The 24,683-nt window shown below is 49.9% G+C and overlaps 1 protein-coding gene across 12 annotated transcripts in view; it reads left to right on the forward strand.

Moving 5' to 3' along the window:
- The window catches only part of Rimbp2 (RIMS binding protein 2), a 192,566-nt gene that overhangs the window by 134,880 nt on the left and 33,003 nt on the right, over nt 1-24,683 (forward strand). For all 12 annotated transcript variants that reach the window (XM_075978038.1, XM_075978042.1, XM_075978046.1 and 9 more), the window contains 6 exons: nt 4,349-4,399; nt 11,194-11,398; nt 14,452-14,588; nt 16,331-16,407; nt 17,806-17,915; nt 21,589-22,401. In XM_075978038.1, coding sequence (XP_075834153.1) covers nt 4,349-4,399; nt 11,194-11,398; nt 14,452-14,588; nt 16,331-16,407; nt 17,806-17,915; nt 21,589-22,401 — 1,393 coding nt within the window. The remainder of the gene's footprint in view (nt 1-4,348; nt 4,400-11,193; nt 11,399-14,451; nt 14,589-16,330; nt 16,408-17,805; nt 17,916-21,588; nt 22,402-24,683) is intronic.

Raw genomic sequence — 24,683 nt, forward strand, 5'->3', positions numbered from 1 at the left:
CCTCACGGTGTTGGCACTTTTGGTAGACACTGAACAGTTCAACAAGGGAGATATGGTGTCCTGGGAGCCCCAGGTGTTCCCATCTCGGGATGGAGGTAAACGAAGAAGTATATGACAAAACTATCAGACCCCATGTTGGCTAACACCTTGAAGGTAATCAAAACCTCTCAGGGTCCCAAGCTATTGCATATTGCATAACTGTCATGTTCTGAGAGTTCGCTCCCAACCAAACTACACTCTCAGTACCAGCATGGGTGGTATTGAGATGCATCTGCTTGTTGGTTTGGGAACATCAGGGTTTCAGGACTGGTCAACCTGGGTACTCACAGTGATCACTGGGTGAACTCCAGAGCTGGGGACCCAGGTTGACACAGAGGACAGGTAAGATGCTGTTCCTATGTGGCCCTCATCGTAGTTCCTCTGTGAGATAGAGATGGTCAATTCTTGCCCTTGCACATGCCCCTCACATCCCGGTAGCATCTGCGGAGTGGCTTGTGACCATGGCAGTCAGCCCTCTTGGGACCTGGGCTATGGAGCCCTCCTCTTCTACAGCTACAACCAAGGAGCTTGTGGTTACAGATGGGCTGGAGGTCCTGGGATGTAAGCCTGATCCCACGGTGACCTCTTCAGAGCCATTCTGAGCTCCTAGAATACCACTTCTGAGGCTGCAGATAGTCAGAGTCTCAGGCCACCTGTGCCCTTGTTCCACAACACAACAATCTACTGTCCCTACAAAGGTTTGCTCATAGGAGGCCGTGGGCTTCAGTGTGACCGTTCTCAATCCTGGGTGTGTTTCGGAAGTGCGAGGTACAGAAGAGCCAGCCAGAGTGTGCTGCACGGCATCTTTTTTGTTGATTTCTGCACTTCCCATGGAAGTCGAGGCTTTGTTATATGTGGAAAGCGGGGTACGCACAGACCAACACCACACATACTCAGGACAGCATGGGTCCTGCCATTATTTGTGCTTCTGGGGATGGCAGCCAGGACCTTGTCCAGGCTAGGCAAGTGTTCTGCCACGGAGAAGTGCCTGGAGCTTTGGGCACCAGTCTTCCATTGTCCTAGACATGCCCCTGGGATGTGGACATGTGCTTGTCAACATCTCAGCCCTGATAAACGTCAACTCAAGGCTCCTGTCTGAGTCCCTGCAGCCCCAATAGTTATAAGGCGCCCATTTAAGTCACAACAATAAAAATGACTCTGCTTGGCTCCATTCCACACTTAGAGCAGTCACCCTGGCACAGGATGGCTCCCGGGCCAAGTGTCCTATGCCTGTGTCCCGTGTCTCTCCTATGTGCATGTCTGTCTCAAGTCTATCACTGCAGCCTTGGCCTGTCCCTCTCTCTTGGACCACTGCCCCTGCAGGTGATAGGTCCCTTCTGTTCTGGAGAGCGCTGTAGGCATCCATGGGAGCCATAATTCTTCCTCCATGCTTCTCCGTCTGCAGGCATCCTGTCTCCACGAAGGTCACACATCCCCCCTCCCCGCCTCCATATTGGCAGTGGCCCCAAAATGAGCCTTGCTTGAGTTACTGCTCAGATTTTTTTTTTCCAAGACTCTGGAGCTGCCAACATGGAGTGTTAAATTTAACAATCTATTCCAATCGCCCAAATGGCCCAGCTTGGAAGTAGCCTATGAAAATGAACTCCTGATCAGCCTCCAGAGGCAGAGATGGAGTCACTGCTGCCAAGTTGGCCCGGCCTCCCCGGCCTGCCTGAGAGCTTTGTTGATTGAACCCTGACAGTTAAAAACTGTCTTTGACTCGATGACAGAGATATTTATAAAACCTCTCTGTTCCCCGGCTGTTCCTTCACCCCTCCTGTCCCATTTTGTTATTTCTTCTGTCATTGTTGCTGTTTTGTTGTGAAAGGAACAATTTCAAGTGTCAACGCGTGAGCCGAATTCAATAACCGTGTGATTAGCGGGCCTAGTTCTAGCGGCTCTCTGGGCTCTTATACCCTCATCGGGAATCTGCGAGAATGAGACGCGTGCTGAATGAGCTTTACGGAAATCTTGGGCTTGTTCTCCTTTGAGTCCTCGCCACGGAGCTGAGTTCTTGCCTCGGCCCAGTCCACACGCAGTCTCACAGCGGAGGAGATGAGGTGATGCTCACTTGTCACCCGCGAAAGTGCAAAGTCCAGGCTGATGCTCTCCCCAAATGGAAACCCCAGTGTGAGCCCAGATGGGCACGTGGCTGCTTAATTAGAGCAGGTGATGAGGCAGGAGACTGGAGTGCCCAGAAACAAGCGAATTCGCAGGCTGAAGAGCGGGGGCGTTGGGGGTGCAGCTCGGTTGCTACAGCCCTTGCCTAGCATGCACAAGGCCCTGGGGTCAACCCTCAGTATGGAAGACATTTGTTGTGACAACATATGCCTGTCACCCCAGCACATGGGAGGTGGAAGGAGGAAGATCACAAGTTTGTCTTTGGCTACATGGTGAGTTCGAGGCCAGCTTGGGCTACATGAAATCTCATCTCACAATAAAACAATAAATGAAGCTGAAAAGTGCTTGGAGACACAGATGAGCCCAGCTTAGACACACAGCCTGGCGAGGCAGGGGCCTGAGCTGTCTGTTTATTCCATCCCATGATGCAACTGCAGACCCCTTGAGCCTCAGTTTATCCACTTTTGGTGTGAGCATCAATTCTTACCAGTGGGCGATGGCATTTATCCCAGAAAGGTTGTCTGCCTATATTACCACAGTGTGACTTAGGATGTAGTCAGGTCTAGGGCCTTAACCAGCTGCCTCAGGCACACATGAATCCCAAATGCTATCATAATTCATTTTTCTCTGTCTTCCCCTGAGAAAGCTTCATCTTTGGCTTCAATGTGGAGGCCCACAGCACTCTACCTTTTCCCCTCATAGTAAGATGGCCACAGTTGCTCCAACTTCTCAACTCAAGTCCCAAAGAAAAGGGCCCTCCTATTCTCTCAGCATTCTCCAGCAGAGGCTCCGGGTGGGAATTAGTCCCTGTGGACATGAAGGCGAGAATCTGGGATTATATTTATTCTCTTCCTTCAGTCGTATAAATTCAGACTCTCTTCTCAGGTGATGAGGCCATGAAGGCAAATATGACATGAACTGTCACTATGCTGGGACCTCAGGAGCAGTGGGGACAGGAAACAAAGAGGTTGCACTTAAATTTTCTGTGTAAACTGCCCTTAGCCAGACAGGGGCTCTCATGCAAAATGTCTTCAGTAAAATGTGTCATGTGTCTTCTTCTGTGTGGTGTGGCTTTAACTGTGGGAAGGGGGCAGGCCCCTGCCGCAGGTTGGGGGTGTGGGACTCCATGGCACCTCTTTTGGGTGAGGGTGATTTGAGGAGGACCTGGTCCTTCAGCAGGATAGTGCTACATTTCCCAGGCAGGAGGATGGATGAGAAGACAATGTTCCTCAGGGTTAACATGGAGACCCCATTGCTCTGATTCAAACCCACATGGTTCCTTCTCAGCTGAAGGTTCAGAGCCATCTCTGTGTAGCCCTGGCTGTCCTGGAACTCACTCTGCAGACCAGGCTGGCCTCAGACTTATAGAGACCCACCTGCGACTGCCTCCCCAATGCTGGGACTAAAGGCACGTGCCAACACACCCATCTCCAACTACCATTCTTTCTTCAAGCTTTCTCTTTATTTATTCTCTGTGTCTTTCACATCATGCGTCTCCACCTCATTCATTTACCTGTCCCTTCATATCTATCCTCTGCCCGTGCAACCTGCTTCCCCAAAATAAAATTTAAAAGAAAAGGAAGGAAAACTGAATCTCATCATGGAAGCTGTCGTATGACATAGTGAGTCACACAGTAAACCCTTTTATCCACTTATCTTTATTTGCAAGTGTTCATTGCAAAGAGTCATTGGTCTAGTTCAAGACCTCTGGTTTCTGCTACACTATTGATGCTGGGCCCTCACTGGGACTCCTCTTGGATATCCTGTTGTTGTCTTGTATTGTGGAGATCCTGCAGGACTGGTACCTTCATGTGCTCCAGCAGATCATAGATGAGGTGGATGTTGGGGTTCTGGTTCTGGGCAGGATTGGTCATCCAGGCAGCTCCCCGCCATCCCCACCACCAGGGTGAGCTCTCCATCATTGCCCTGGCTAGTTCACCCCTTGCAGAGATGAACAAGGGGAGGGGCCAGTTCTCGATCCAGCTGCCATCCCTTCTCTGCCTGACTGCCTGGAGATCATCAGAAGCAACCAAATCCTCACCACGTGGCGCAGCTCGAGGGGAAGACCTGCAGACTCTACCCTCGCTCTGGGGAATTGGGAGCCATGGGCATACTCTGGTCATGCAGCTTCTGATCCGTGTCCCTCCTCTCCTTCCTAAACACTTTTTCCTTTCTCCATCACGAACAGGCTCAGGTTGAAGCTAAGAAGGAGCATGAAGGTGCTGTGCAGCTGTTAGAGGTGAGCACGGGTGGGTGGCTGGGGTTGGGAGGACTACAGCATTCCCAGAAAATAAACGGTATCCACCGGATGTTAGAAACTAGACGTGGCCATGGCACCCCTCACTCTCATTGTCCTCACAAGTCTGCTCTCCCCTGGGCACCGTTACCGTTTCTGTCCTTACCACTGAGGAAACAGCACAGAGAGGTGGATCAACTTTTCCTCAATCACACAGCCTGGGCCAGAGCTGTGTGTCTCAGTAGTCTGTGCCCTTTGGCTAGCTGCTCTCAATGGGAGGTGAAGAGGGGGAGGAGGAGGGGGAGGGGGAGGATTTTCTTCTAGAATTGGTGTTGGGTTATTTGGGGCGCTCCATCCTTTGAGGGATGGCATAGGGGACATTGCTGAAGCTTTGTGGTCCTGATTGGGGAGACATTTGCAAAATCAGAGAAGGGAGGGTCTGGGACAGTGGTTGTCAACCTTCCCAATGCTGCGACCCTCTAATACAGTTCCTCACATCGTGGTGACCCCCCAGCCATCAAGTTATTTTATTACTACTCCATAACTGTCATTTTGCTACTGCCATGAATCACAATGTAAATATCTGATGTGCAGGCTATCTGACATGGGCCAAGACCCACGGGTTGAGGAATACTGGTCTAGGAGCAAAGTGGTTAGTGCCGTACCAGCTATTTCTGGAATCATTGTTCCCGTGGGAATGGCCATCTCAGTCATGTGCAGACCTTCCTCGGTGGTCCTTGGGGTCTGGAAGCAAAACAGCCACTGGGTCCCATCATCTGGGTCAGCACACTGGAAGTGGCCACTTCTGGTCTGTGGCTTTGGTCCTACATCAGTTGGTCTTCTTAGAGAATGATAGGCACATAGAAGGCAGTTGAGCTCTTGGCAGCCTTAGGAGTCTTTGCCATTCATTCCTCATGTATAACGACCAGTTCAGTTCGCCAGTGGAATGGTGGTAAACCGAACTGACCGTGTGGCTCCCCAGGCTGCCTGCTGCCAGGGAAGGGGAGCTTTCCAGGAAATTGCAAGATGTCCCCTTCCCTGGGGGAGTAGCTACTACTGAACACAGAGTGTGTGCTCCTCTTGCATCTCCCTCTGGAATCTATTCCTCCCACAGGAAAGGTTCCATGGCCACTCACCCATGTATTAACAGTGATCTTTGGAAAGTTCCTGTTAGTTAGTATTAAGAGGGATGTGTGTGTGTGTGTGTGTGTGTGTGTGTGTGTGTTACATGACAGAAAAAGTACACATCCTGGGAAAATGGAACATGTTTCCTCCAGATGAGAACAGTTCAGTCGGACTTCCCTAGCTAAAAACGAGTCCCTTCAGTTGCCCCGAAGCTTATAGACTTGGTTGCCTGTGTGGCTTCCATGTCCTCCTGAGCTGTCACTGCAACCTGTTACAGCATTGCTGGGTAGCCCATGCTTTGAGCTCTCTTAACACCCACGGCACCTCATGCCTTCATTCTAGAAGCTGGGGAAGGCCGTTCTGCCATGGGCTGTACTGGGCACTGTCCACTTCATTCACGCCATCTTTCTGTAATTGTCTTGTCTGGCTCTCCACCCAGAACACTCTGGAATGCATGCAGGTATTCAGTGTGGCTTTTCCACCCACGCATGTGTCCTGTGGTGCTTTCCCTGTGTGGGCAGCTCTAAGCTCCAGGTCTGCTCCTCCTCCTATAAAGCACCTTGAGGGTCTGACTTTCATAGGTGCCTGGTATGAATCTGGACCAGAGTTTCTTATCCTGGTGCCAGCTGAGGAGTGGGCGGAGAAATATGTACTTTCTTGGCGTGCTGAGCTGGCCCTGTGCACACGTCTTCCTGTTGCTTGCCAATGCTGTGAATTCAGATGACCCGTGGGCAAGAGGCAGGGACTGATGTTCCTTGAGACTGGCGTGTGGATGGGAGGGCCAGGCGCTATGCCTAGAGTTTCATTATGGGTCATCAGAATTCACCGTGTGTCCCCTGTATGCTTGCCTTTTTATCCCATCCATCCAGAGCCAACAGCAAGCTCTTTCCACAGAGGCAGGTTATTCTGTTCGTTCTTTCCAACTTCCCTTGGTGTGATCCCTGGCTCAGACCAAGGACTGGTACTAAAGTCAGAAAGGGGTGGCTTTCCTCACTGCTAGATGGGGGTGGTTCTCAAGAGGGGTCCTTAGACTGACCGTCATGTTGATCCCCAGGTCCAGGAAACACACAGAGCTCTGTCTTATCCAGCCCTTCAGGGCCCCATGTGAATGGGACTCAGCTAGTCCAAGTCACGTGTCAGGAGGCATCAGGCTACCTAACGAGAAAGAGGGATACTTGAAGTCTTGACCAATGCACATTTGAATGTTATAACTGAGAACCCCTGTTCCCTGCAGCCCAGCCCAGCCCCCACCCTAACACTGTAGAGAGTCAGAGGGGCGAAATCCCACACACTAGTTGTCAGTTCACCTTCAAAGGGCAGATATCTTCGGAGTGTGTGGAGTACTCTAGCTGCCACCTGGGTGACTGTCTTTAGGCAGAAACACTGAATCTCTGTGGCTTCAGCAGTAGAGTCACTAGAGGTGACTGAGTTGGGACGTGTGCAGCCGCAAAGCCCTCTGCATACCCACCAGCTATGTAGATGGTTGCAGTTCCCAGTGGGTGCATTAGCAGCATGTGGAATGGAGAGGCTGCTGCCTAAGACACCCAAGAAGATACCAGTTTTGGGAGTTGATTAGAAGCACAGTGAGCATCCTTTAGTTCATTCTCGGGAGGGGGGGTACCCCAAGGGCAAAAGGCAAAATCCCCAGCACACAGTTGCACCCCTCTTCCCACAGCAGGTGAGATGGGGCCAGCTGTCTTGCTGAACTACAAGGGAGCTTTAGAGAATGCTGCCCCTTAGCCTGTCTGCTCATTTGTCCCTGACAGAAGGCAAGAGTAAGCCTGTAGACCTCTCTGTGCCACTGAGAAAAGTCTCAGCCAGGAAGATGTATGGTGGAGACCACCGTTTTTATAGTCAATGTCAGGACAAGAGCAAGGGCTCTGGGCCTTGGGGACAGGGCTATTTCCACACAGATCTGTTCCTATGGCGACCATGATGGATGCATGGAACTCCATGTGCTTGCGGGTAACTCTGCAGGTGATTTCTGCGTGTCCCATTGTCTAAAGACTGGAGAAGTGTCCTTCACCTTCAAAGCTACCTTGGCTTGGACACAAGCCCAGCATGCAGCTCCACACCATGGAAAATGAAAGTCAGAGAAACTCCTGTGGAGGCAGCAGGGAAGCCGGCAGTCATGTCTTGCGATATTTGCCTCTGGCTTTTGAACGCTCCGCCTGCCTATGTAAGCTGCTGCACTTGTTCCAATTATAGAACGCTTTGCCATCTGCCACAGCCATGGTTGTGGTCACAGCACAGACCCCTCCATCCCCCGCCTGCAGGTGCTTGCTCTCTGAGAGGCTCGGGCTGAGCCAGCAGAGAAGGGTGGGTGGGTGTGCCCACAGGCCCAAGTGAACACACACAGGCTAAGTTCCCACCATGCAACGGAGACTCCACAGTGTTCCCGATAAACTGAAATAAACACCACAGAATCAAAGCAGTAGCCAGGAACAGAAGAGGGCACTGCTGTTCCTGGAAGTGTCCTGGAAGTGGGTGACTTCACGCTATCAGAGCGCCTAACCTATGAGTGGCCTAGACATGCAGCAGCTGCAGCCAGGGAAGGCTGAGGCCTATGTGCACAGGGGCTCCTGAGGAAGGGAAAATGGGGCACCTAGGCATTTGAGGCTTCTGTGGGCTCTTCTTCCTTGTTGTTGGAGGCTGCTGAGGCCTGAGTTGGCATCCATCTCCCAAAGCTGTTTTCTCTGATGTCCGAGGAGAGACCAGCCAAGGGGTTGGGAAGAAAGACAGTGTTTGTCACGGGGTGGCCCGGGACCACACTCAGATTCTCTGTAGTAACCTTGAGGACCACGCTCTACCCCTACCTTTCAGTTCACTGTGAGTCACCCCCAAAGCTAGGCCCACTGCAGCGCCCCTAGTGGACATACTTTACAAACAGTGACTGACACATGCCAAACAGGGGACACTGGCCTCATGGCTCAGTTGGTCCAGCAAGAAGACCCAGGCCTCTTAAACGTGCATGTCTCCACCATCAGCTCCCTGTATGCTTACTGGAGGGAAAGCTTCAAGTCCAGCCTATCCCCAGGCGGCTGGGTCCCTGGAGCATTGTCTAGACAAGAATATTAAAAACCCCAGCCTTGGCCACCAGCTCGAGGACAGCAAGCTTTTATCATCCTGTTTCTTATTTTTTTTTTCACCTATGGGACAGTGCTCAGCTATGTGAGCCAACTCCATGTTTCAAAACTTTAATATTTAATTTTATGTCTATCAGTATTTTGCCCGTTTATGCACCATGTGTGGCCCATGCTCGCAGAGGCCAGAAGAGGGTATTGGACAGACTGGAACTCGAGTATCAAACAGTTGTGAGTTTCCATGCAGGTACTGGGAATGGAGCCTGGGTCCTCTGGAAGAGTGGCCAGTGCTCTGAACTGCGGGGCCATCTCTCCAGCCCCACGTTCATCTGCTTTCAATTCCATTAACCAATGCCATCTTTTCCTATTTCTCATACTTAGAAAAACGTTCGTATGGCTATAACCCTGGCATACAAACAAGTCCCCTTAACTCTGGGACCTCTGGTCTGGCTGCTGGCGGCCTCCAGGGGCCAGGCAGGGCACGGATCTGGAGAGGCAGGCCAGGCTAGGTGGTCCGAGCTGGTCATGCTCCTTGGTTGCAGAACCCCAGTCGGTGCTCACTGACCTCCCCTCATTTTTGTTTAGGGAATCAGTTGTACATGTAGGAGGTCATAGATTGTCATATCTGTGTAACGCCCAGTAATAGTTTTGGACTTTCATAGCCACAACCAGATCTATGGAGTCTTCTGCCACCCAAGGACACAGCCTCATGTTGCCCTTGAATACTCACTCCTTCCCCCAAGCTGAACACTGACAAGCACTGACCTGTTCCCTGATGCGTGGTGTTTGTTGACACTGTGTGGTGTGGGTGGAGAGTCCTTCTGCCTCTCCTTAGTTAGGTCTGGTAGTTGTGTGCGATGCTTTTCAGAGGTAGGATTATTCAAATGTTGTTTCCTGCTCATCCCAGGGGCCTCACTGGCCTCTGCAGGTACTCATGGCCCTGTTTGATGACTCGGGTGGTCTGATGGCTTTCCCCTCATCAGGGCCTTTGGTGCTGCTCCCTCTGGTGACCCCACTCATCATGGAGGCTACTTGGATGCCTTAAGTATGATCGGGGCTGCTAGGGCTCCAGGATCCTGTTGTCGCCATCCCACACATGGGTTTTGCTCTTGGGGTCACACCTGTCCTGGCTCATGAATCTCCCTACGTTCTCCACAGCCCACCTGTGTGGCAGAGCCCAGAGGTTTGGTCCCTCGCCTTCCTTTGAGGTGACGGCTGTCTCAGCCAACCTCATTCAGCTTTTAAAAAGAGGAACCCTGCTGATTTTTTTTTAATGAATTGAAGAAATTAATTATAGGCTTGGGATCCATTGCAGTTATTTTTAGAAACCCGTGATCTCAGACATAACTAGCACTCTGTTCTGGATGAAAGAGCTGAGATACTTAATGTTCATGGCACGGGGAAGAGGGAGAGGAGGCAGAAGAGGAGGGGGAGAGGAGGAAGAGTGAGAGAAGGGAGAGGAGGTGGGAGAGGAGAGAAAGAAGAAGGGAGGAGGGCAATGAGGAGGGAAAGAGAAGGAAGTATAGTATGAGGAAGGAGTAGAAGAGGTGGAGGAGGATGGGAGGAGGAGGAAGAAGAGGAGGTAAAGGAGGAGGAGGAAGGAAAGGAGGTAAAGCTCTGGAAGAGGAGGGAGGAGATGTGGAGGGGGAGAAGGGATGAAAAGAGATAAAGGAAGAGGATGAGAGAGAGAGAGAGAGAGAGAGAGAGAGAGAGAGAGAGAGAGAAGGAGGAGGAGGAGGAGGAGGTAGAAGAGGCAGAGGAGGTTAAAGAGGATGGAAAGTGGAAGAGGAGGACTGTCCACACTCCTGAGCCCTCATCAAGCCAGGCAACAGATGGACTCACAGCCATTTTTTTCTACATTCCCACATGCCTGTAATAAAACAAGACTCTATTGAACACCAGCTAGGTACTTAGTTAGGTCAGGGTCAAGTTTTTGGGGAGCAGCAGGAAGCACAAAGATTCAACCCTCACCTCATGATGCTGACATTCTAGTAGAGTCGGACGACCTTCCCCACCTGTCCTGCTCAAGGAGGGAGCTTGCTGGCTGCTCTTCTTTTCCATGCGTTTCCCTGGGAGATCCTTGTCTTTCCCTAGGTGTCATGGTGGTGTTGGCCAATGACGGTGGTATTTCTAACCCAATACCCAGTAGAATTTCCCTGGTGTTGCTGCAAGCCATGTTCTTTGGGGGTCTGCAGACCTATGGGATGGGCACCCGTTGAAATGGCATTGCATGATGGGTTGGCAGCTGGGCTGTTCCCTAGTCAGTGCTGTTTCAGCCTCACGCTCCAAATATCAAGCAGGCGTGCCAACCACAAAGTGCCCAGGCTGCACGCAGAACCTGGAACAATCCATGCTTGGCTGGGAGCTGAGCGATGGCAAGATTTCTTGGCACCTGTTGTTCCCCATGGTGGCCAGCAGCCAGGCTGCCTGTGAGGCTGGGCTACCAGACACTGCTGTTCTGTGGAGGTGGAAGCAGCCCCTGCCATACACAAGCACACAGCGTGTGCACGCAAAAGCCACATGTGATGCGGTGCATATCTGCGCCACTGAATACCCCTCTTTGATCACTGTCCCGCCTCTGCTGTGTAGTCCAAGGTCCGAGAGCTGGAAGAGAAATGCCGTGTGCAGAGTGAGCAGTTTAACCTTTTGTCCCGGGACCTGGAGAAGTTCCGGCAACACACTGGGAGTTTTGACCTGCTGGGCAGCAGCTCGGTGGCCTTGCTGGATGTCTCCTTGGCCCCTGGCAAGCCTTTCCCACAGTACATGAATGGATTAGCCACTTCTATACGCAAAGGTAAGTGGCAGATGTTTGCAACAGCTGGGGAAGTGTCTGTGGTGGAGAGTATAAAGAACTACCGCAGCAGGACTAAGGACAGCCCAGGCTGCTGTGTCCTTATCCATTCACAGAGTGGCTCGGATACGCTAGTGGTGGTGGTGGGGGAGCATGCTTGTGTGGGTAGAGGTGTGCATGCATGTCTAAGTGCATGCCTGTGGAGGTCAGTCTTTGGTGGTGTTCCTCAGGAACAGTCCACCTTGATTTTGAGATGGGGTCTTCCATTGACCTGGGCTGTGCGGATTAACCTAGGATGGCTGGTGAGTGAGATCCAGGGCTTTGCTTGTCCCCATGGCCCCAGCCCTGGGATTATGGATGTGCTGCCCTGTCTAGCTTTCTGCATGGGTTCTGGGGGATGGAACTCAATTGCTCATGTAGCCCCTCTCCCTCCAGATTACAGGTTCATACCTGTAAACCAGCATTTGAGTAACTGATGCCAGAGAATTGTAGCTACTTCCAGAACAGCCTTGGCTAGAGTGCAAGACCCTGTCTTAAAAACAAAAAACCAAACCCCCAAGTTGCTGATTTATTTTAATTAGGGGAACAAGTAGGGATCTGAATGCCAGACTTCCTTTTGTAACTTTATTAAGACAGTTTCCAATCTCTCCTGGTTCTTATCAAAATAGAGAAATGCTCCTGATTTTTTTTTATTGTAAAAACGAGGCAATGCTCATCCCTCTGTGTCATCATCACTGGAGTTCTTCCTCCCAGTTCCTCGGCTATTGCATCTTTCATTCTAGCTCTCTAATCACAGGGACTGACAGACCGCATCGGTGGCTGTGGCTATGAGAAACGAGACTGAGGGAGTGGGACTGCCCCCAACCTTCTGGTTGTTTACTGAGCAAAGTGCATCCAGGTGTCTGGGTGTCAAGGTTGTGATGTCTTAACATCAGGGTTGTGATGGCAGGGTCATGTAGGAAGCCCTGTTCTGATGCAAGAGATCAGATAAGCTTCAAGGTGGCCTTTGGCCCAGACAGATGCTCGCAGATAGATGGTATGGTGAAAAAAGAAGTTGGGGCTGTTCTAGAAGGGATGGTTGGGTTCAGAAGGGTGGCCAATGGGAGATGTATTCAAGCCGTAAAGGGCACAAGACAGTTTCTGTTCTCCCCAGAGAACCTGAAGCTTCCCATTTTGCATCCTAGCTGCAAGGGAGTCATAGAGATCACCCCTTCAGCATGGTAAAATCTTAGGAGGCCACCTGAGCCAGAGCTCAGGTTTCTTTGGGGGAGGGTGCTGGTTACACACACACCTCTAACATGGCTGTATCCAGTTCTGACTCAGAAGGAATACAAGAGTTTGGCACCAGTCACAGGTATGCACTGCTTCTCTCAGGCATGAAGCGACTGGTGCCCTCGTGAACTTTCAGCAACTATGATTATCTACAGGAGAGTTGCACAAGACTGGGTCCATTAACTTCCTGTCAAGAATGGGCTCATGAGACCTTGCCCCCCCCCCGAGGATTTATTATAGACATTTCATGGCTACTGTGGGAGGAGCTTATGAGGCTCCCAGCCCATAAGGGTTATGTAGGTAGTTATGTATTGTGTTTTCTTCTGTGGCATAACTGCTTGTAAATGTCTCTTGTTCTTCTAAATAGCTCTATTTAAATTTGTTGGCTTACCAACCTATAATCCCTTAGAGATGTGCTCATGTGATAGGACTCAGGGCATATGCTTCCTAATTGTGTATGGGAGCAACATAGCACGATGCACTCACTCTAGATGCAGCATTGAATACCAGGGCCTAAACCTATTCACCTTGGGGCCTAGGACCTCGCCGATACTGCTTCCACACCTTCCCACTCCCTTGCCCAGCTGTCCACCACTTCCTCCTCTCTGCTTCCAGGAGTCTGGCATCAGCAGAGTCCACATGTGACTGGACAGTGTGGTCTATATCTTCTGCTGTTTATTTTATTATTTTGATTATTTAGACTATTATTATTTTCTTTTGGATAAGGCACTCCAGGTTCTTCCATGCTGGTAGGAGAAGCAGGGTTTTCCTCTTTATTTAAGGTGTTTGCTAGGTCACTCATTGCATTAGTTTTAGCTACTTTTTTATTTCCTGGCTTGTTCTTGGTCTCCTGTCCCTCAGTGAGGTGACCTCTTGATGGGGCAGTTTAGGAAGCGGCTGGATGCCCCAGGCAAGAGACATGTGGACCTGAAGGCAGCAGAGGGTGCCAGGAAAGGCCCTGCCCTACTTCATGTTTGGATCCTGATGTAAAAGAATGTGGCTTCGGGGTTTAGATCAGGCCATCCTGAGTCAGTGTGCTCCAGGCCTGGCCTCAGTAACTCAGTAACTGTGAGCATAGTGTTTAAGCACCTGCTTTGGTACTGAGAAGCCGCCTACCAAACAATTTCTAGCCAGAAACTTTGTAATTGGACAATTTTCTTTTTCTTTTTTTCTTTTCCTTTTTTCTTTCTTTTCTTCTTTTCTTTTTTTTTTTTTTTTGTCGAAGTGACAACAGACTTCAACGTAAACTGGTATGAACAGGGAGGTCATTGTCACCCAAGAGGGGAAGAGCTAGAGTGTAGCTTCAGGTACAGCTCCACTCAGGTACCTTTGGTGATGTCCCAGAAAGTCCAGACTCTGCCTCTCCATATTACAGTGCCCAGCTCTATGGGCAGACTATGTTCTTTCCTATCCCAGTCAGAAAGGCTCAGGGACCACTGGGCCTCACAGCCTATCGATTTCAAGCCAACAGAAGGGAAAGACCCCCTGCTCAGGATGCACTCACCATCTCCGATTGGGCCTTGCTGTGTCTCCTATCACACATCACCACTAAGCCCTCAGTACAGCCGTCCTGTGCTGTCTATTACATATGACTGCCAAGCCTTCAATACAGTCAGCCTGTATGCTACCCATGATGATCCAGTCCAGAGCTGCAGTGAGGGGACTAGGACATGGATGGCCTTCACACAGACACCAGAGAGAGGAAAGCTCAGGGAAGGCAAATAGCTAGCATGCTGTGCTCATGGCCTGTCTCCTTCCCCCATCCACACCTGGGTCCTGGCCAGGTCACGAGGGTCCCACTGGACACTACTCTGTGATTGGGGACTATATCCTGTTGTCTGGGGACAAGCTGGAGCCTCCGTGTGTGAAGCCCTCCTTCCTGTTACGATCCAGCAGCCCAAGATGCAGATTTGAGTCCGAGGTGAGTCCCACCTAGCTGGCTCCAGAGTGTGTCTGGGAGGATGCCTATGCCCCGCCCCTCCATCCTTCCATGCCTTCCTCCTTCATTTCCATTAATTTTCTACATCCATCCCTGGTGAACTACCATGTAAGCTGTAGGTCTACAGGCCAAGGTCCTGGATATTATGGGGGGAATACATATGGTGGGAGGACATAGCACCCCATCAGTATCTGGACAACCAAGTCCTGGTGAGGGTTCTGCAGACAACGGAACTGGCTGTGTGGAGTTGTGATTGGGCAGGGAGGGGCTGTGAGGCCAGGAGGGCTGGCCATTGGTGTCACTGTATGCCCTAGAAGCCAGGTGTTTGGTTGAGGAGAGCTGGGAGGTGGCAGGGGTGGGGATAGGTGTAACCTTGGTCCCTTGAACAGCATAATCTCTGTGTAAGCCACACAGTGTGGTGCTGGAAGGCTCCCAGGAAGGAGCGGCATGGCTTGATCGTCATCATGAAGGACCACTCTGCCTTCCACACACAGAAGGGATGGGAGGGGAACTTTCCCTAGGACACCGGGACTCAGTCTCCCTCTTATCTGAGACTGAGTCAAGTGTCCTTATCTCAGAGGCACGTGGCCTCTGAGGAAAGGCTACACGCTCCTGGGATTATTGCAGTAGAGGGATTGGTGGCCGTCTCTTTACGTTCTGCAGACCCTGAGACTGCAGGCTGAAAGAGGGGAATGAGAGGTGTTTAGGTGGAGGCTCTACTTCAGCCCCACCTCTCTCTCTCCAGACCCTGTCCCTGAGAAAGCCCACCAAGCAGTGGCTCCTCCCCCTGAGACGCTCAAGACCACACGTGCAGGATATTTTTTAAAAATTGATTTTTATCAATCTCTGCATTTTTCTCTACTCCCCTCCCTGCCTCTCTTCTCCCCTTCAACCCTCTCCCAAGGTCCACATGCTTTCAATTTACTCAGGAGATATTGTCTTTTTCTACTTATCATGTAGATTAGCTCTCTCTTGAATTTTGCAGGCAAATGGATGGAGCTAGAAAACATCATTTTGAGTAGGGTAACCCAGACCCAGAAAGACAAATATCACATGTACTCACTCATAAGTGGTTTTTAAACATAAAGCAAAGAAAACCAGCCCACAGATCACAGTCCCAGAGAACCTAGACACCGACAGGATATTTGAGACCTGGCTCATAGCCTTGCCGTGTGATTTCTCTCCTATTTTCTTACCCTGAGAATTACCCAGGACTCGCTTTGCTCAGATTAAATCCAGTCTCATTAATTTGGCTGGATTTGGCTTATTGCCTCAGTGGAGAATCCCACAGCTGGGGATTTTCAAAACACATATCCAGAGGATCCCTACTTTTTCCTTTCTTGTGGATCTCCATGGTTTATCGAATGCCCCTGGAGATGACAAATGGGGTCCTCCATAGCAAGAGCCCTCTGGAAGCAGAAGGTGTGGTCACCTCTATCTTCCACAAGCTACTTGGTATGACATTCTGGTGTCTTAGGCTACAGCATTGGGGGGCCACCCAAGTCTCTGCTGATGTTCAGGCTAGGATTCCAGCGAAGGTCTATGGAGGTGATTCTCATTACATGAGAGTTTCACAGACTGGGCTACTTTCCTAGCAAAGCCCAGTGGGGCTGCAGGCAGATTTCCTGAGTGTCACCAGGGAAGGTGTTGTATCACTGGGTGTGTGTGTGTGTGACATGTAGCCTTTATTATCACCAACTGTAAACCACAATCACTCCTCACAGATGGACAATGACCGGAACTCTAACAACTCCAAGCAAAGCAGCTCGGGGAAGGTGCACCTGTGTGTCGCCCGCTACAGGTAGGGATGTGACGCCACACCTCCACCCCAAGTGCTGGGGCAGAAGAAGCAGGTGAGAGACAGGGAGTGCACAGGGTGAGACCACACTTTGTTCTCCGGAGCTGCCGTGATTCTGTGTCTAAAGCTGAGCTCCCAGGAGCTTGCTCCCTCGCAGCTCCAGAGCTCAGCAGCTGAATTAAGGTACCTTACTGCCATGGCCCAGGCAGACTCTGACTGAGGGTCTTAGATCTTTCTCAGGTTCTGGTGGCCCCAGGGCTCTTGGTTTGCTGCTGTATCTCTCTAGGCTCTGTCTCCCCCTTCCCGTGGCCTCCTCTTCTACGTGTGTTCCCATGTCTCAGGCATCAATGTCCACCCTGGCCAGTGTGATATCCTGGGTGACACGTGTAGGAACTTCTTGGCAAATGAGACCACATTCACAGAGGTCAGAAGCTGAGACTGTGGCAGATCTTTATGGGGAACACAACAAGTGCCAAACAGAATGCCACAGGGGAGACCTCCTCCACTGATGCCTCCGATTCCTCCCTCTACAAAAGTCCCAGGCACCATATCTTAGAAGTCTTCAGTAGAGCATACCATTGATCAAGCAAATGCAGTTTTTAGAATGTCTTTTCTTGTACAAGTGCTCAAAGATATGTTATCAGGACATTACCTAGGACACTGAATGCATTGTTAGTCAGGAGGTAGAAGCAGTGTCTACATCTGACATTAGAAAAACAGTTCCATAAAGTTTGGTGACCTCAACAGTGGGCTACTATACTTAAACTAAAAAGGCAATGGCAGACTTGGTGGGGTAGAAATACAGTATCCTACATAGTAAGGTGGAGAAAACGGTAAGGAGTATGTGCAATGCTGTTCTACGTCGGTTAGCTAATCTTTGTTTAGAGACAACATAATTGGACTGGAGAGATGGCTGCTCAGCTGTCAAGAGCACTGAATGCCCTTGCAGCAGACACAGGTTCAGTTCCAAGTAACCACATAAGGCAGCTCACAATCGCCTGGAACTCTAGTTCAAAGGGATCCAGTGCCCTCTTCTGGCTCCCACAGATACTGAACACACATGTGCACATATACACACCCAGACACATACACATAAAGAAATAAATAACAAAAAAACAAAAGCAACAGCCTTCGCTCACTAATTTGGAAATGTGTAGTTCAGGTGAAAGAGACACATGGGAGCAAGATGTCTGGACAAGATGTCCTCAGATTCAAAGAGCTCTCAGTGGCTTCAGAATCAACTTTAACCATTGGTGTGAGCCAGCCAGAGGAGGCTGAAGAGGAGACATAGGATCTCACTAAGTGAGCTGTGGCGCCATTTGACATATAACAGGTGTAAGGAGCCATATACTGGCAGACCATGGCCAGGGCCACTAACTTGCAAACTGCTTCTTCCTGCAGCTACAACCCCTTTGATGGGCCCAATGAGAACCCGGAAGCCGAGCTGCCTCTCACGGCGGGAAAGTACCTCTACGTCTATGGAGACATGGATGAGGATGGATTCTATGAAGGTCTGTGGATGTGCTGCAGTGGGTGGGCACTGGCTTGTTCCAGGCAGAAGACCAGCCTGCCCGGGACCCTGGGAGATGCGCCGGGTTCCCTCATGCTCCTGGCTGCTAGCTCTCTGTTCTGTCGCTCCCTATCCCCAGAGGTCCCAGTCTCCCTCTGTGGTGATTGCCAGGACAGTGGAGCTGGCTTTCCAAGTGTTAATGGCAGTAGCTGGCTGGCACTGGGGAGCCCTGAGTGTTCATCTTGGCAGAGCTCCTGGGCAGCTGCGGTCTGACACTGACGCTGATAGATGCTTTGCTGTCACCTCTCACTATCCATGGGGAACAGGTCGACACTCAACCTCAAGGATGCTTGAGGCCCTTTTAAAATCGTGAGGTGTTTGCACATAGCCTGGGTACCTCCTGCGCACTGGGACTCCTTCCTAGATGGCTTCTAACACACACAATGAAAATCCCTACCAACAACAATCAGACTGTAGACTCTGAACATGTTCTATACAGATAAACCTATTTTTTTTATTTTTAATTTTACATTCCAGCCACAGTTTCCCCTCCCTTATCTCCTCCAGCTCCCTCCATACACCTCCTTTCTACCCCCCACCATCCACTCCTCAGAAAGCGTAAGGCCTTGCATGGGAGTCAATAATGCCTGGCATACCAAGTTGAGGCAGGACCAGCTTCTCTCTCTTTCATCAGGTTGAGCAAGGCAACCCACCATAGGGAATAGGTTCCAAAAATCTGGCTTATGTACCAGGGACAGATTCTGGTCTCACTGCTAGGGGCCCCACAAACAGACCAAACTACACACTGTCACCCACATGCAGAGGGCCCAGGTCGGTCTCATGCAGGCTCCCTGGCTGTAGGTCTAGAGTCCATGAGCTCCCAAGAGCTCAGGTCATCTGTCTCTGTGGGTTTCCCAATCATGTAGTTTCCGCATTCTGAGGACAGGGGATTGGTGAATCCTAAGGGGCACTATGTTCTCCAAAGTGCCATCTGTGTCCTTGATGGTGCAGCTATCACGTGACCTCACGGAGTGTGATTTTCCCATTCTCAGAGGCCTCCGAGACTCTTGTTAGCTCGGGGGCCCAGCCTCATACCCTGACACTCCCTTCCCATCCTACTCACCACTAGAATCTGCAGAAAGGACCTGGACTCTGTCTACCCAGAAGGCCTCAGTTTCATTGCCTTTTAGCCTGACAGTGGTGCTGCTGCCCACAGTCAGCCTTCTGGTTTTATTTTGTTCTTATTTTATGTGTATGGATGTTTGGCCTGCTTGTATGTCTGAGCACCACATGTGTTCAGTGCCTGTGGAGACCTGAAGAGGACATCAGATCCCCTGAAACTAGAGTTGCAGGTGGTTCTGAGTCATGGTGTGGGTGCTAGGAATCGAACCCAGGTCCTCTGCATGAGCAGCTCATGCTCTTCAGCATCGAGCCATCTCTCCAGACCCTGCTTTCTGATTGTAGATGGAAGTTGTCTATCCCCTGGCTCTTCCGCTCTGTGGGAAAGCCTGGTCTTGTCCTAGTCTTCTGAAAGGAAGGGACCTTTGTTGAGCTAGTCTTCTCTTGCGTGAGCTTGTGTTGCTTCTCAGAGTATATGGGAACTCCGGGACTCACTTTCTGGATGCCCACTTATAGGAGGTTGCATTGCTGCTGTGACATTATAAGCTGAGGCCAAGTCAGTGTACAACCCTCTCCCTGGCTGTGCAGCCCCAGCAGATCTCACCTTAGGGTCAACAGCATGCTCAGTGCGACTGCCAAATGACCTGGTTGAAGTCCCTGAAACTTTCCCATCATGCATCGTGCCCACTAAAAGGTTCCAAGGGCCTCATTCAAATGGGTTCCAGACTCAGGTTTTGATAGTCTGTATGATAGTGGGACTTGCTTCTATTCTCTGTGGCTCAATCTTTTCCATTGCAGAATGGCGATAGCTCTCACTTTTCTGTCTGGAAGATGGATTGACTGCTAGGAAGTGCTTGTAATGTAGGCTTGTACATGACTATAGCTCAGTAAATGTTAGATACTGTCATCATCATCCCCATCATCCCCACCATCATAAATACCCTTATCACCTCCATCTCCAGTACCACCACCATCATGGTCCCCATCAACATCACCACTATCCTAATCACCATTGTCATCATGACCATTATTATCACCGCCATCATCATTACCACCAGTATCATTCTCATCATTGCCAGCACCACCATTATCATCGTCAGCAATATTACCATATCACCACCACTACCGTATTATCAGTATTACCACTACCACAACCATCCTCACCACCACCAACACTATGACCTCCATCATTATTATTACCAATATCATCACCATCATTATTTCCATGTACCGGTCTGTCTTTGGTGCCAAGGATTGACTGCCTCAAGACTATACCCTAAGTAGAGGTTGGGAACAGAATACAAACCCTAATTAGGTGGCTGACTTGCCCTCTACAGGCATGTCACAGGTCCTCTAAGGCAGGGGGATCTGGATAGGGGAAAATCCAATGGTCATGGTGCCCCAGTCTCCTGGGGCAACCTGGCCTCTCTTTGAAGGTATGCTATGATGAATGGTCTTTGTGTGTGTGTGTGTGTGTGTGTGTGTGTATGTGTGTGTGTGCTGGAGTCCTTAGCTCTTCTACATAGTCTCCTTTGACTGCTAGCATCCATGTGAGCCCCATTTATCCAAGAGCACACACACACACACACACACACACACACACACACACAGAGAATTCAACTCAATTCCAGAATAAAAAAGGCCACCCTCCACAAAAAGTCACCTGTATAGCATTTGCTTATGCCATACAAATTAATGACAACCCTAATTGTTGTAAGAAGGTCCCTTGTTCATCTTCCAGCTGCCCAGACTCCTGAAATAATCACACAGAAACCATATTATTTAAATCATTGCTTGGCCCATTAGCTTAGCTTCTTATTTGCTAACTCTTACATTTTACATCTTAGTTTAACCCCATCTCCATTAATCTGTGCATCACCACGAGGTCGTGGCCTACCAGTAAAGTTTTAGCACGTCTGTATCCAGCAGCGGCTCCATGCTTTCTTTTTCCCAGCATTCAGTTTAGTTTTCCTCACCTAGCTCTGTTCTACCCTATGAGGCCAAGCCAGTTTCTTTATTAACCAATGGTATTCACAGCATACAGAGGGGAATCCCACATCACCTGCTTATCTCTGACACTTTGACAACCAATTCCGTGTTTTTAATCTCACATCAGGTGGATAATAGGTGCTCTGGTGATTTACCCAGCAGGAAGCTGGGTAAATAGATCCCTATTCACATGATCGATCATATGATCAAAAACGATAGATATTTGTTCATCTCCCAAAGCCATGGATTTGACATGTTTGTTTATCCTGATATATACTGAGCACCAACTGTGTGCTGGGGTTTTCCCAGTGCTGGACATTCAGTCAACATGAGCTTTTAATCCCTATTGAACAGCTTCCCTGCTACCAGTGTGTGCTTGGTATGTACACTCAGATTCTCATAGCTCTGGCTAAGGAAATCAAACTTGGTGATGGATGGGGTTATTGCAGACAGAGGGTATGGAGGGGATAAGCATGTGACTACCTGAGATGCTTTGCTATGTGCCAGTGCTGTGGGGCCCAGGGTCCTGGGGGATGGTGAGTGAGATCTGTTCTTATATCCAACAGGGGAGCTGCTGGATGGGCAGAGGGGCTTGGTGCCCTCCAACTTTGTGGATTTTATCCAGGACAATGAGTCACGGCTGGCTGGTACTCTGGGGAGTGAGCAGGACCAGAACTTTCTCAATCATTCTGGCATCAGCCTTGAACGTGAGAGTATCCTTCACCTTCACTCCCCAACTCAAGTGGACTCGGGCGTCACCGACAACGGTGGGGGGACTCTGGACATGAGCATCGATGACATCGGAGAAGACATTGTGCCTTACCCTAGGAAAATCACCCTTATCAAACAGCTTGCCAAAAGTGTCATCGTGGGCTGGGAGCCCCCCGCTGTACCACCCGGCTGGGGCACCGTGAACAGTTATAATGTGCTGGTAGACAAGGAGACACGCATGAGCCTTGCTCTGGGTAGGAGAACCAAGGCATTGATCGAAAAACTTAACACAGCTGCTTGTACCTACCGCATCTCCGTGCAGTGCGTCACAAGCCGGGGCAACTCGGACGAGCTACAGTGCACGCTGCTGGTGGGCAAGGATGTAGTCGTAGCGCCATCCCAGCTACGTGTGGACAACATCACCCAGATCTCTGCTCAGCTTTCCTGGCTGCCTACCAACAGCAACTACAGCCACGTCATCTTCCTCAACGAGGAGGAACTGGACATCGTGAAGGCCACCAGGTACAAGTACCAGTTCTTCAACCTCAGGCCTAATATGGCTTACAAGGTGAAGGTCTTGGCCCAGCCCCACCAGATGCCCTGGCAGCTGCCCCTGGAGCAGAGGGAGAAAAAGGAGGCCTTTGTGGAGTTCTCCACACTGCCTGCAGGTGAGCCATATCCTCAGGGGGGTTCTATAATGAAAGGATGCCAGTGCACACCCTGCATGGGTAGGGAAGGGCAAGAGGAGGTGACTCTAGGTGTCTGTGTTATCCTTGAAAACCTTCAGATCCCCATGGGAAGTTCAGAGCATGGGTACCTGCTCGTGGGTTTAGAGTTGGCTCTTGGATAGCATCTGGGATGTGTCCCTAGCATCTTGGGATGTGTTCTTAGCATCTGGGATGTGTCCTTAGCATCTGGAGATGTGTTCTTTGCATCTGAAGATGTGTCCTCAGCACTTGATCTGCCAGGGGCTGTCCTGTAATAGACCCGAGGGCAACGGGGCCACCTCTGGGACTGGAAAGTCACACCCTGCCCCTCATACCTCCTCTAATAACACAAGGGGGATCATGGGTTGAGGAGCCCATGCTTTTACTGCTGTCCTTCTCTCTTGGTTTTGGTTATAAATAAATATTGATGAACGGTACAGAAGATGAAGTAGTCTACTGAAGCCACCACAAGGCAAACCTGACTCCTTTGCCTTCTTGGCTGTAACTTGGAGATAGTGTGCTCCCTCTCGTCCTCTCCAATACTCTTGGGGACAGGGCACATCAGGTGTCTGGAGAGCTCTGGTATAGACAGGACCTTGTGCTCTTACATTAGTGAGTTGTCACTTCATTGTCCTGGAGTGTTTGCGATATTGGTGGCTGCTATGTGCATCCTAGTAGGTGTCTAAGGCTGAGGCAGCCCACACAAGTGCAGGGCACACACTTGCATATATACACTCGAGGGTGTTTGTATGTCCGAGAGAAGAATAAAAGAAAGGCTGGATGGTGTCTGTCAACCCAGTGTGACCATCCTCAGGAAGAAGATGGGAAAGAAACCAAAGTACGTCATAAAAACTTGGTCACACCCATGTATAGGTCACTGGTTAAGGGAAGAGGGAAAGAAGTGACCATTGGCCCTGTTACTGTGGGACTATTTATGCAGCCTGCCTAGGAGGGATGTTCTAGAATTGAGGGTGAAATGAATTCCAAGTAAAGGGAGAACTTGGTGAGAGAAGTGATTGTCCCTGCTAGTGTCTTCCCATGCAATTACAATGGGTCCTTTAATTGCAACAGAGTTCTGATCTAGAAAAGCATCGCCACTGGCTCATGATTCCTGCTGGCCACCATTGCCTTGTTGCTGGCTTTTGACTCTGATGAAGAAAACTGTAGAATTGTTTATTGTTGGCCATTGGTCACAGGAACCCTAACTAGTTACACATAACTCTAGTTAGGTTTAACTGTCAACTTGACACAGTTTAGACTCATATGGGAGGAGGGCCTTGAGGAGATGCTTAGATCATATTGGTCTGTGGGCTTGTCTGTGGGAGATTGTCTTGGTTGTTAATGGGTATAAGATGGCCCAGCCCACTGCAGGAGGTATCATTCCCTAGGCGTAGCTATAAGCTGTGTAAGAGAGCTAGTTGAATATGAGCCAGAGAGCCAGCCAGTAATCAGTGTTCCTCTGTGCTCTGTGACTTCTGTATCAAGTTCTTGCTTGAGTTCCTGCCATGAAGTCCCTCAGTGATGGGATGAAACCTAGAAGTATAAGCCAAATAAACCCGTTCCTTATCCAAGTTGGTCTTTTTCATCAGTGTTTATCACAACCACAGAAAGAAAAGTAGAACATTGCTCTTCATCGGAGTTTGACACTTCCTTTCGATCCCCAGTGTTCCCAGAGTTTTTTTTATCAAGATTGAATTAAATTTTCAATCTTGATAATCTCTCCATTTTTCATGTTATGATCATTCTTTATTCAGTTAATGTGGTGATGATGCTACTTTTGAATATTCAGTTATTTCATACTTTTTGGGTTCAATTTGGTGTTTGTGGGTGGGTGAGCCTTATTTTTAAGTGATTTATTTTATTTTCAGTTATGAGTATGTGTGTGAGCACATGCACATGTACACATGTGTGTGTTTGTATGGGTATGTGAGCCACGTGTGTGCAGTTAGCCACGGAAGCTAGAACCTACCTGCTGTGGTGCTGGGACCTGAACTCAGGTCCTCTGGAAGAGCAGCGGGTGCTCTTAACCACTGAGCCACCTCTCCAGCCTCATTGGGGATTTTTCCATCTATGTGCATGAAGGATGCTCATGTACAGTCTTCTTGCAATGTCTTTTGGTTTGGGTACCAGGCCTCTGCTGGGTTCACACAGTGACTAGAGAATCCTGTCTCCCGTGGGTGCTTGTGCAGGTTTTTTTTTTTTTGTGTGTGTGGCATTACCATTAGCTCTCTTTAACAGTTGAT

The sequence above is a fragment of the Microtus pennsylvanicus genome, chromosome 1 (assembly GCF_037038515.1).
Source record: "Microtus pennsylvanicus isolate mMicPen1 chromosome 1, mMicPen1.hap1, whole genome shotgun sequence".
NCBI lineage: Eukaryota > Metazoa > Chordata > Mammalia > Rodentia > Cricetidae > Microtus > Microtus pennsylvanicus.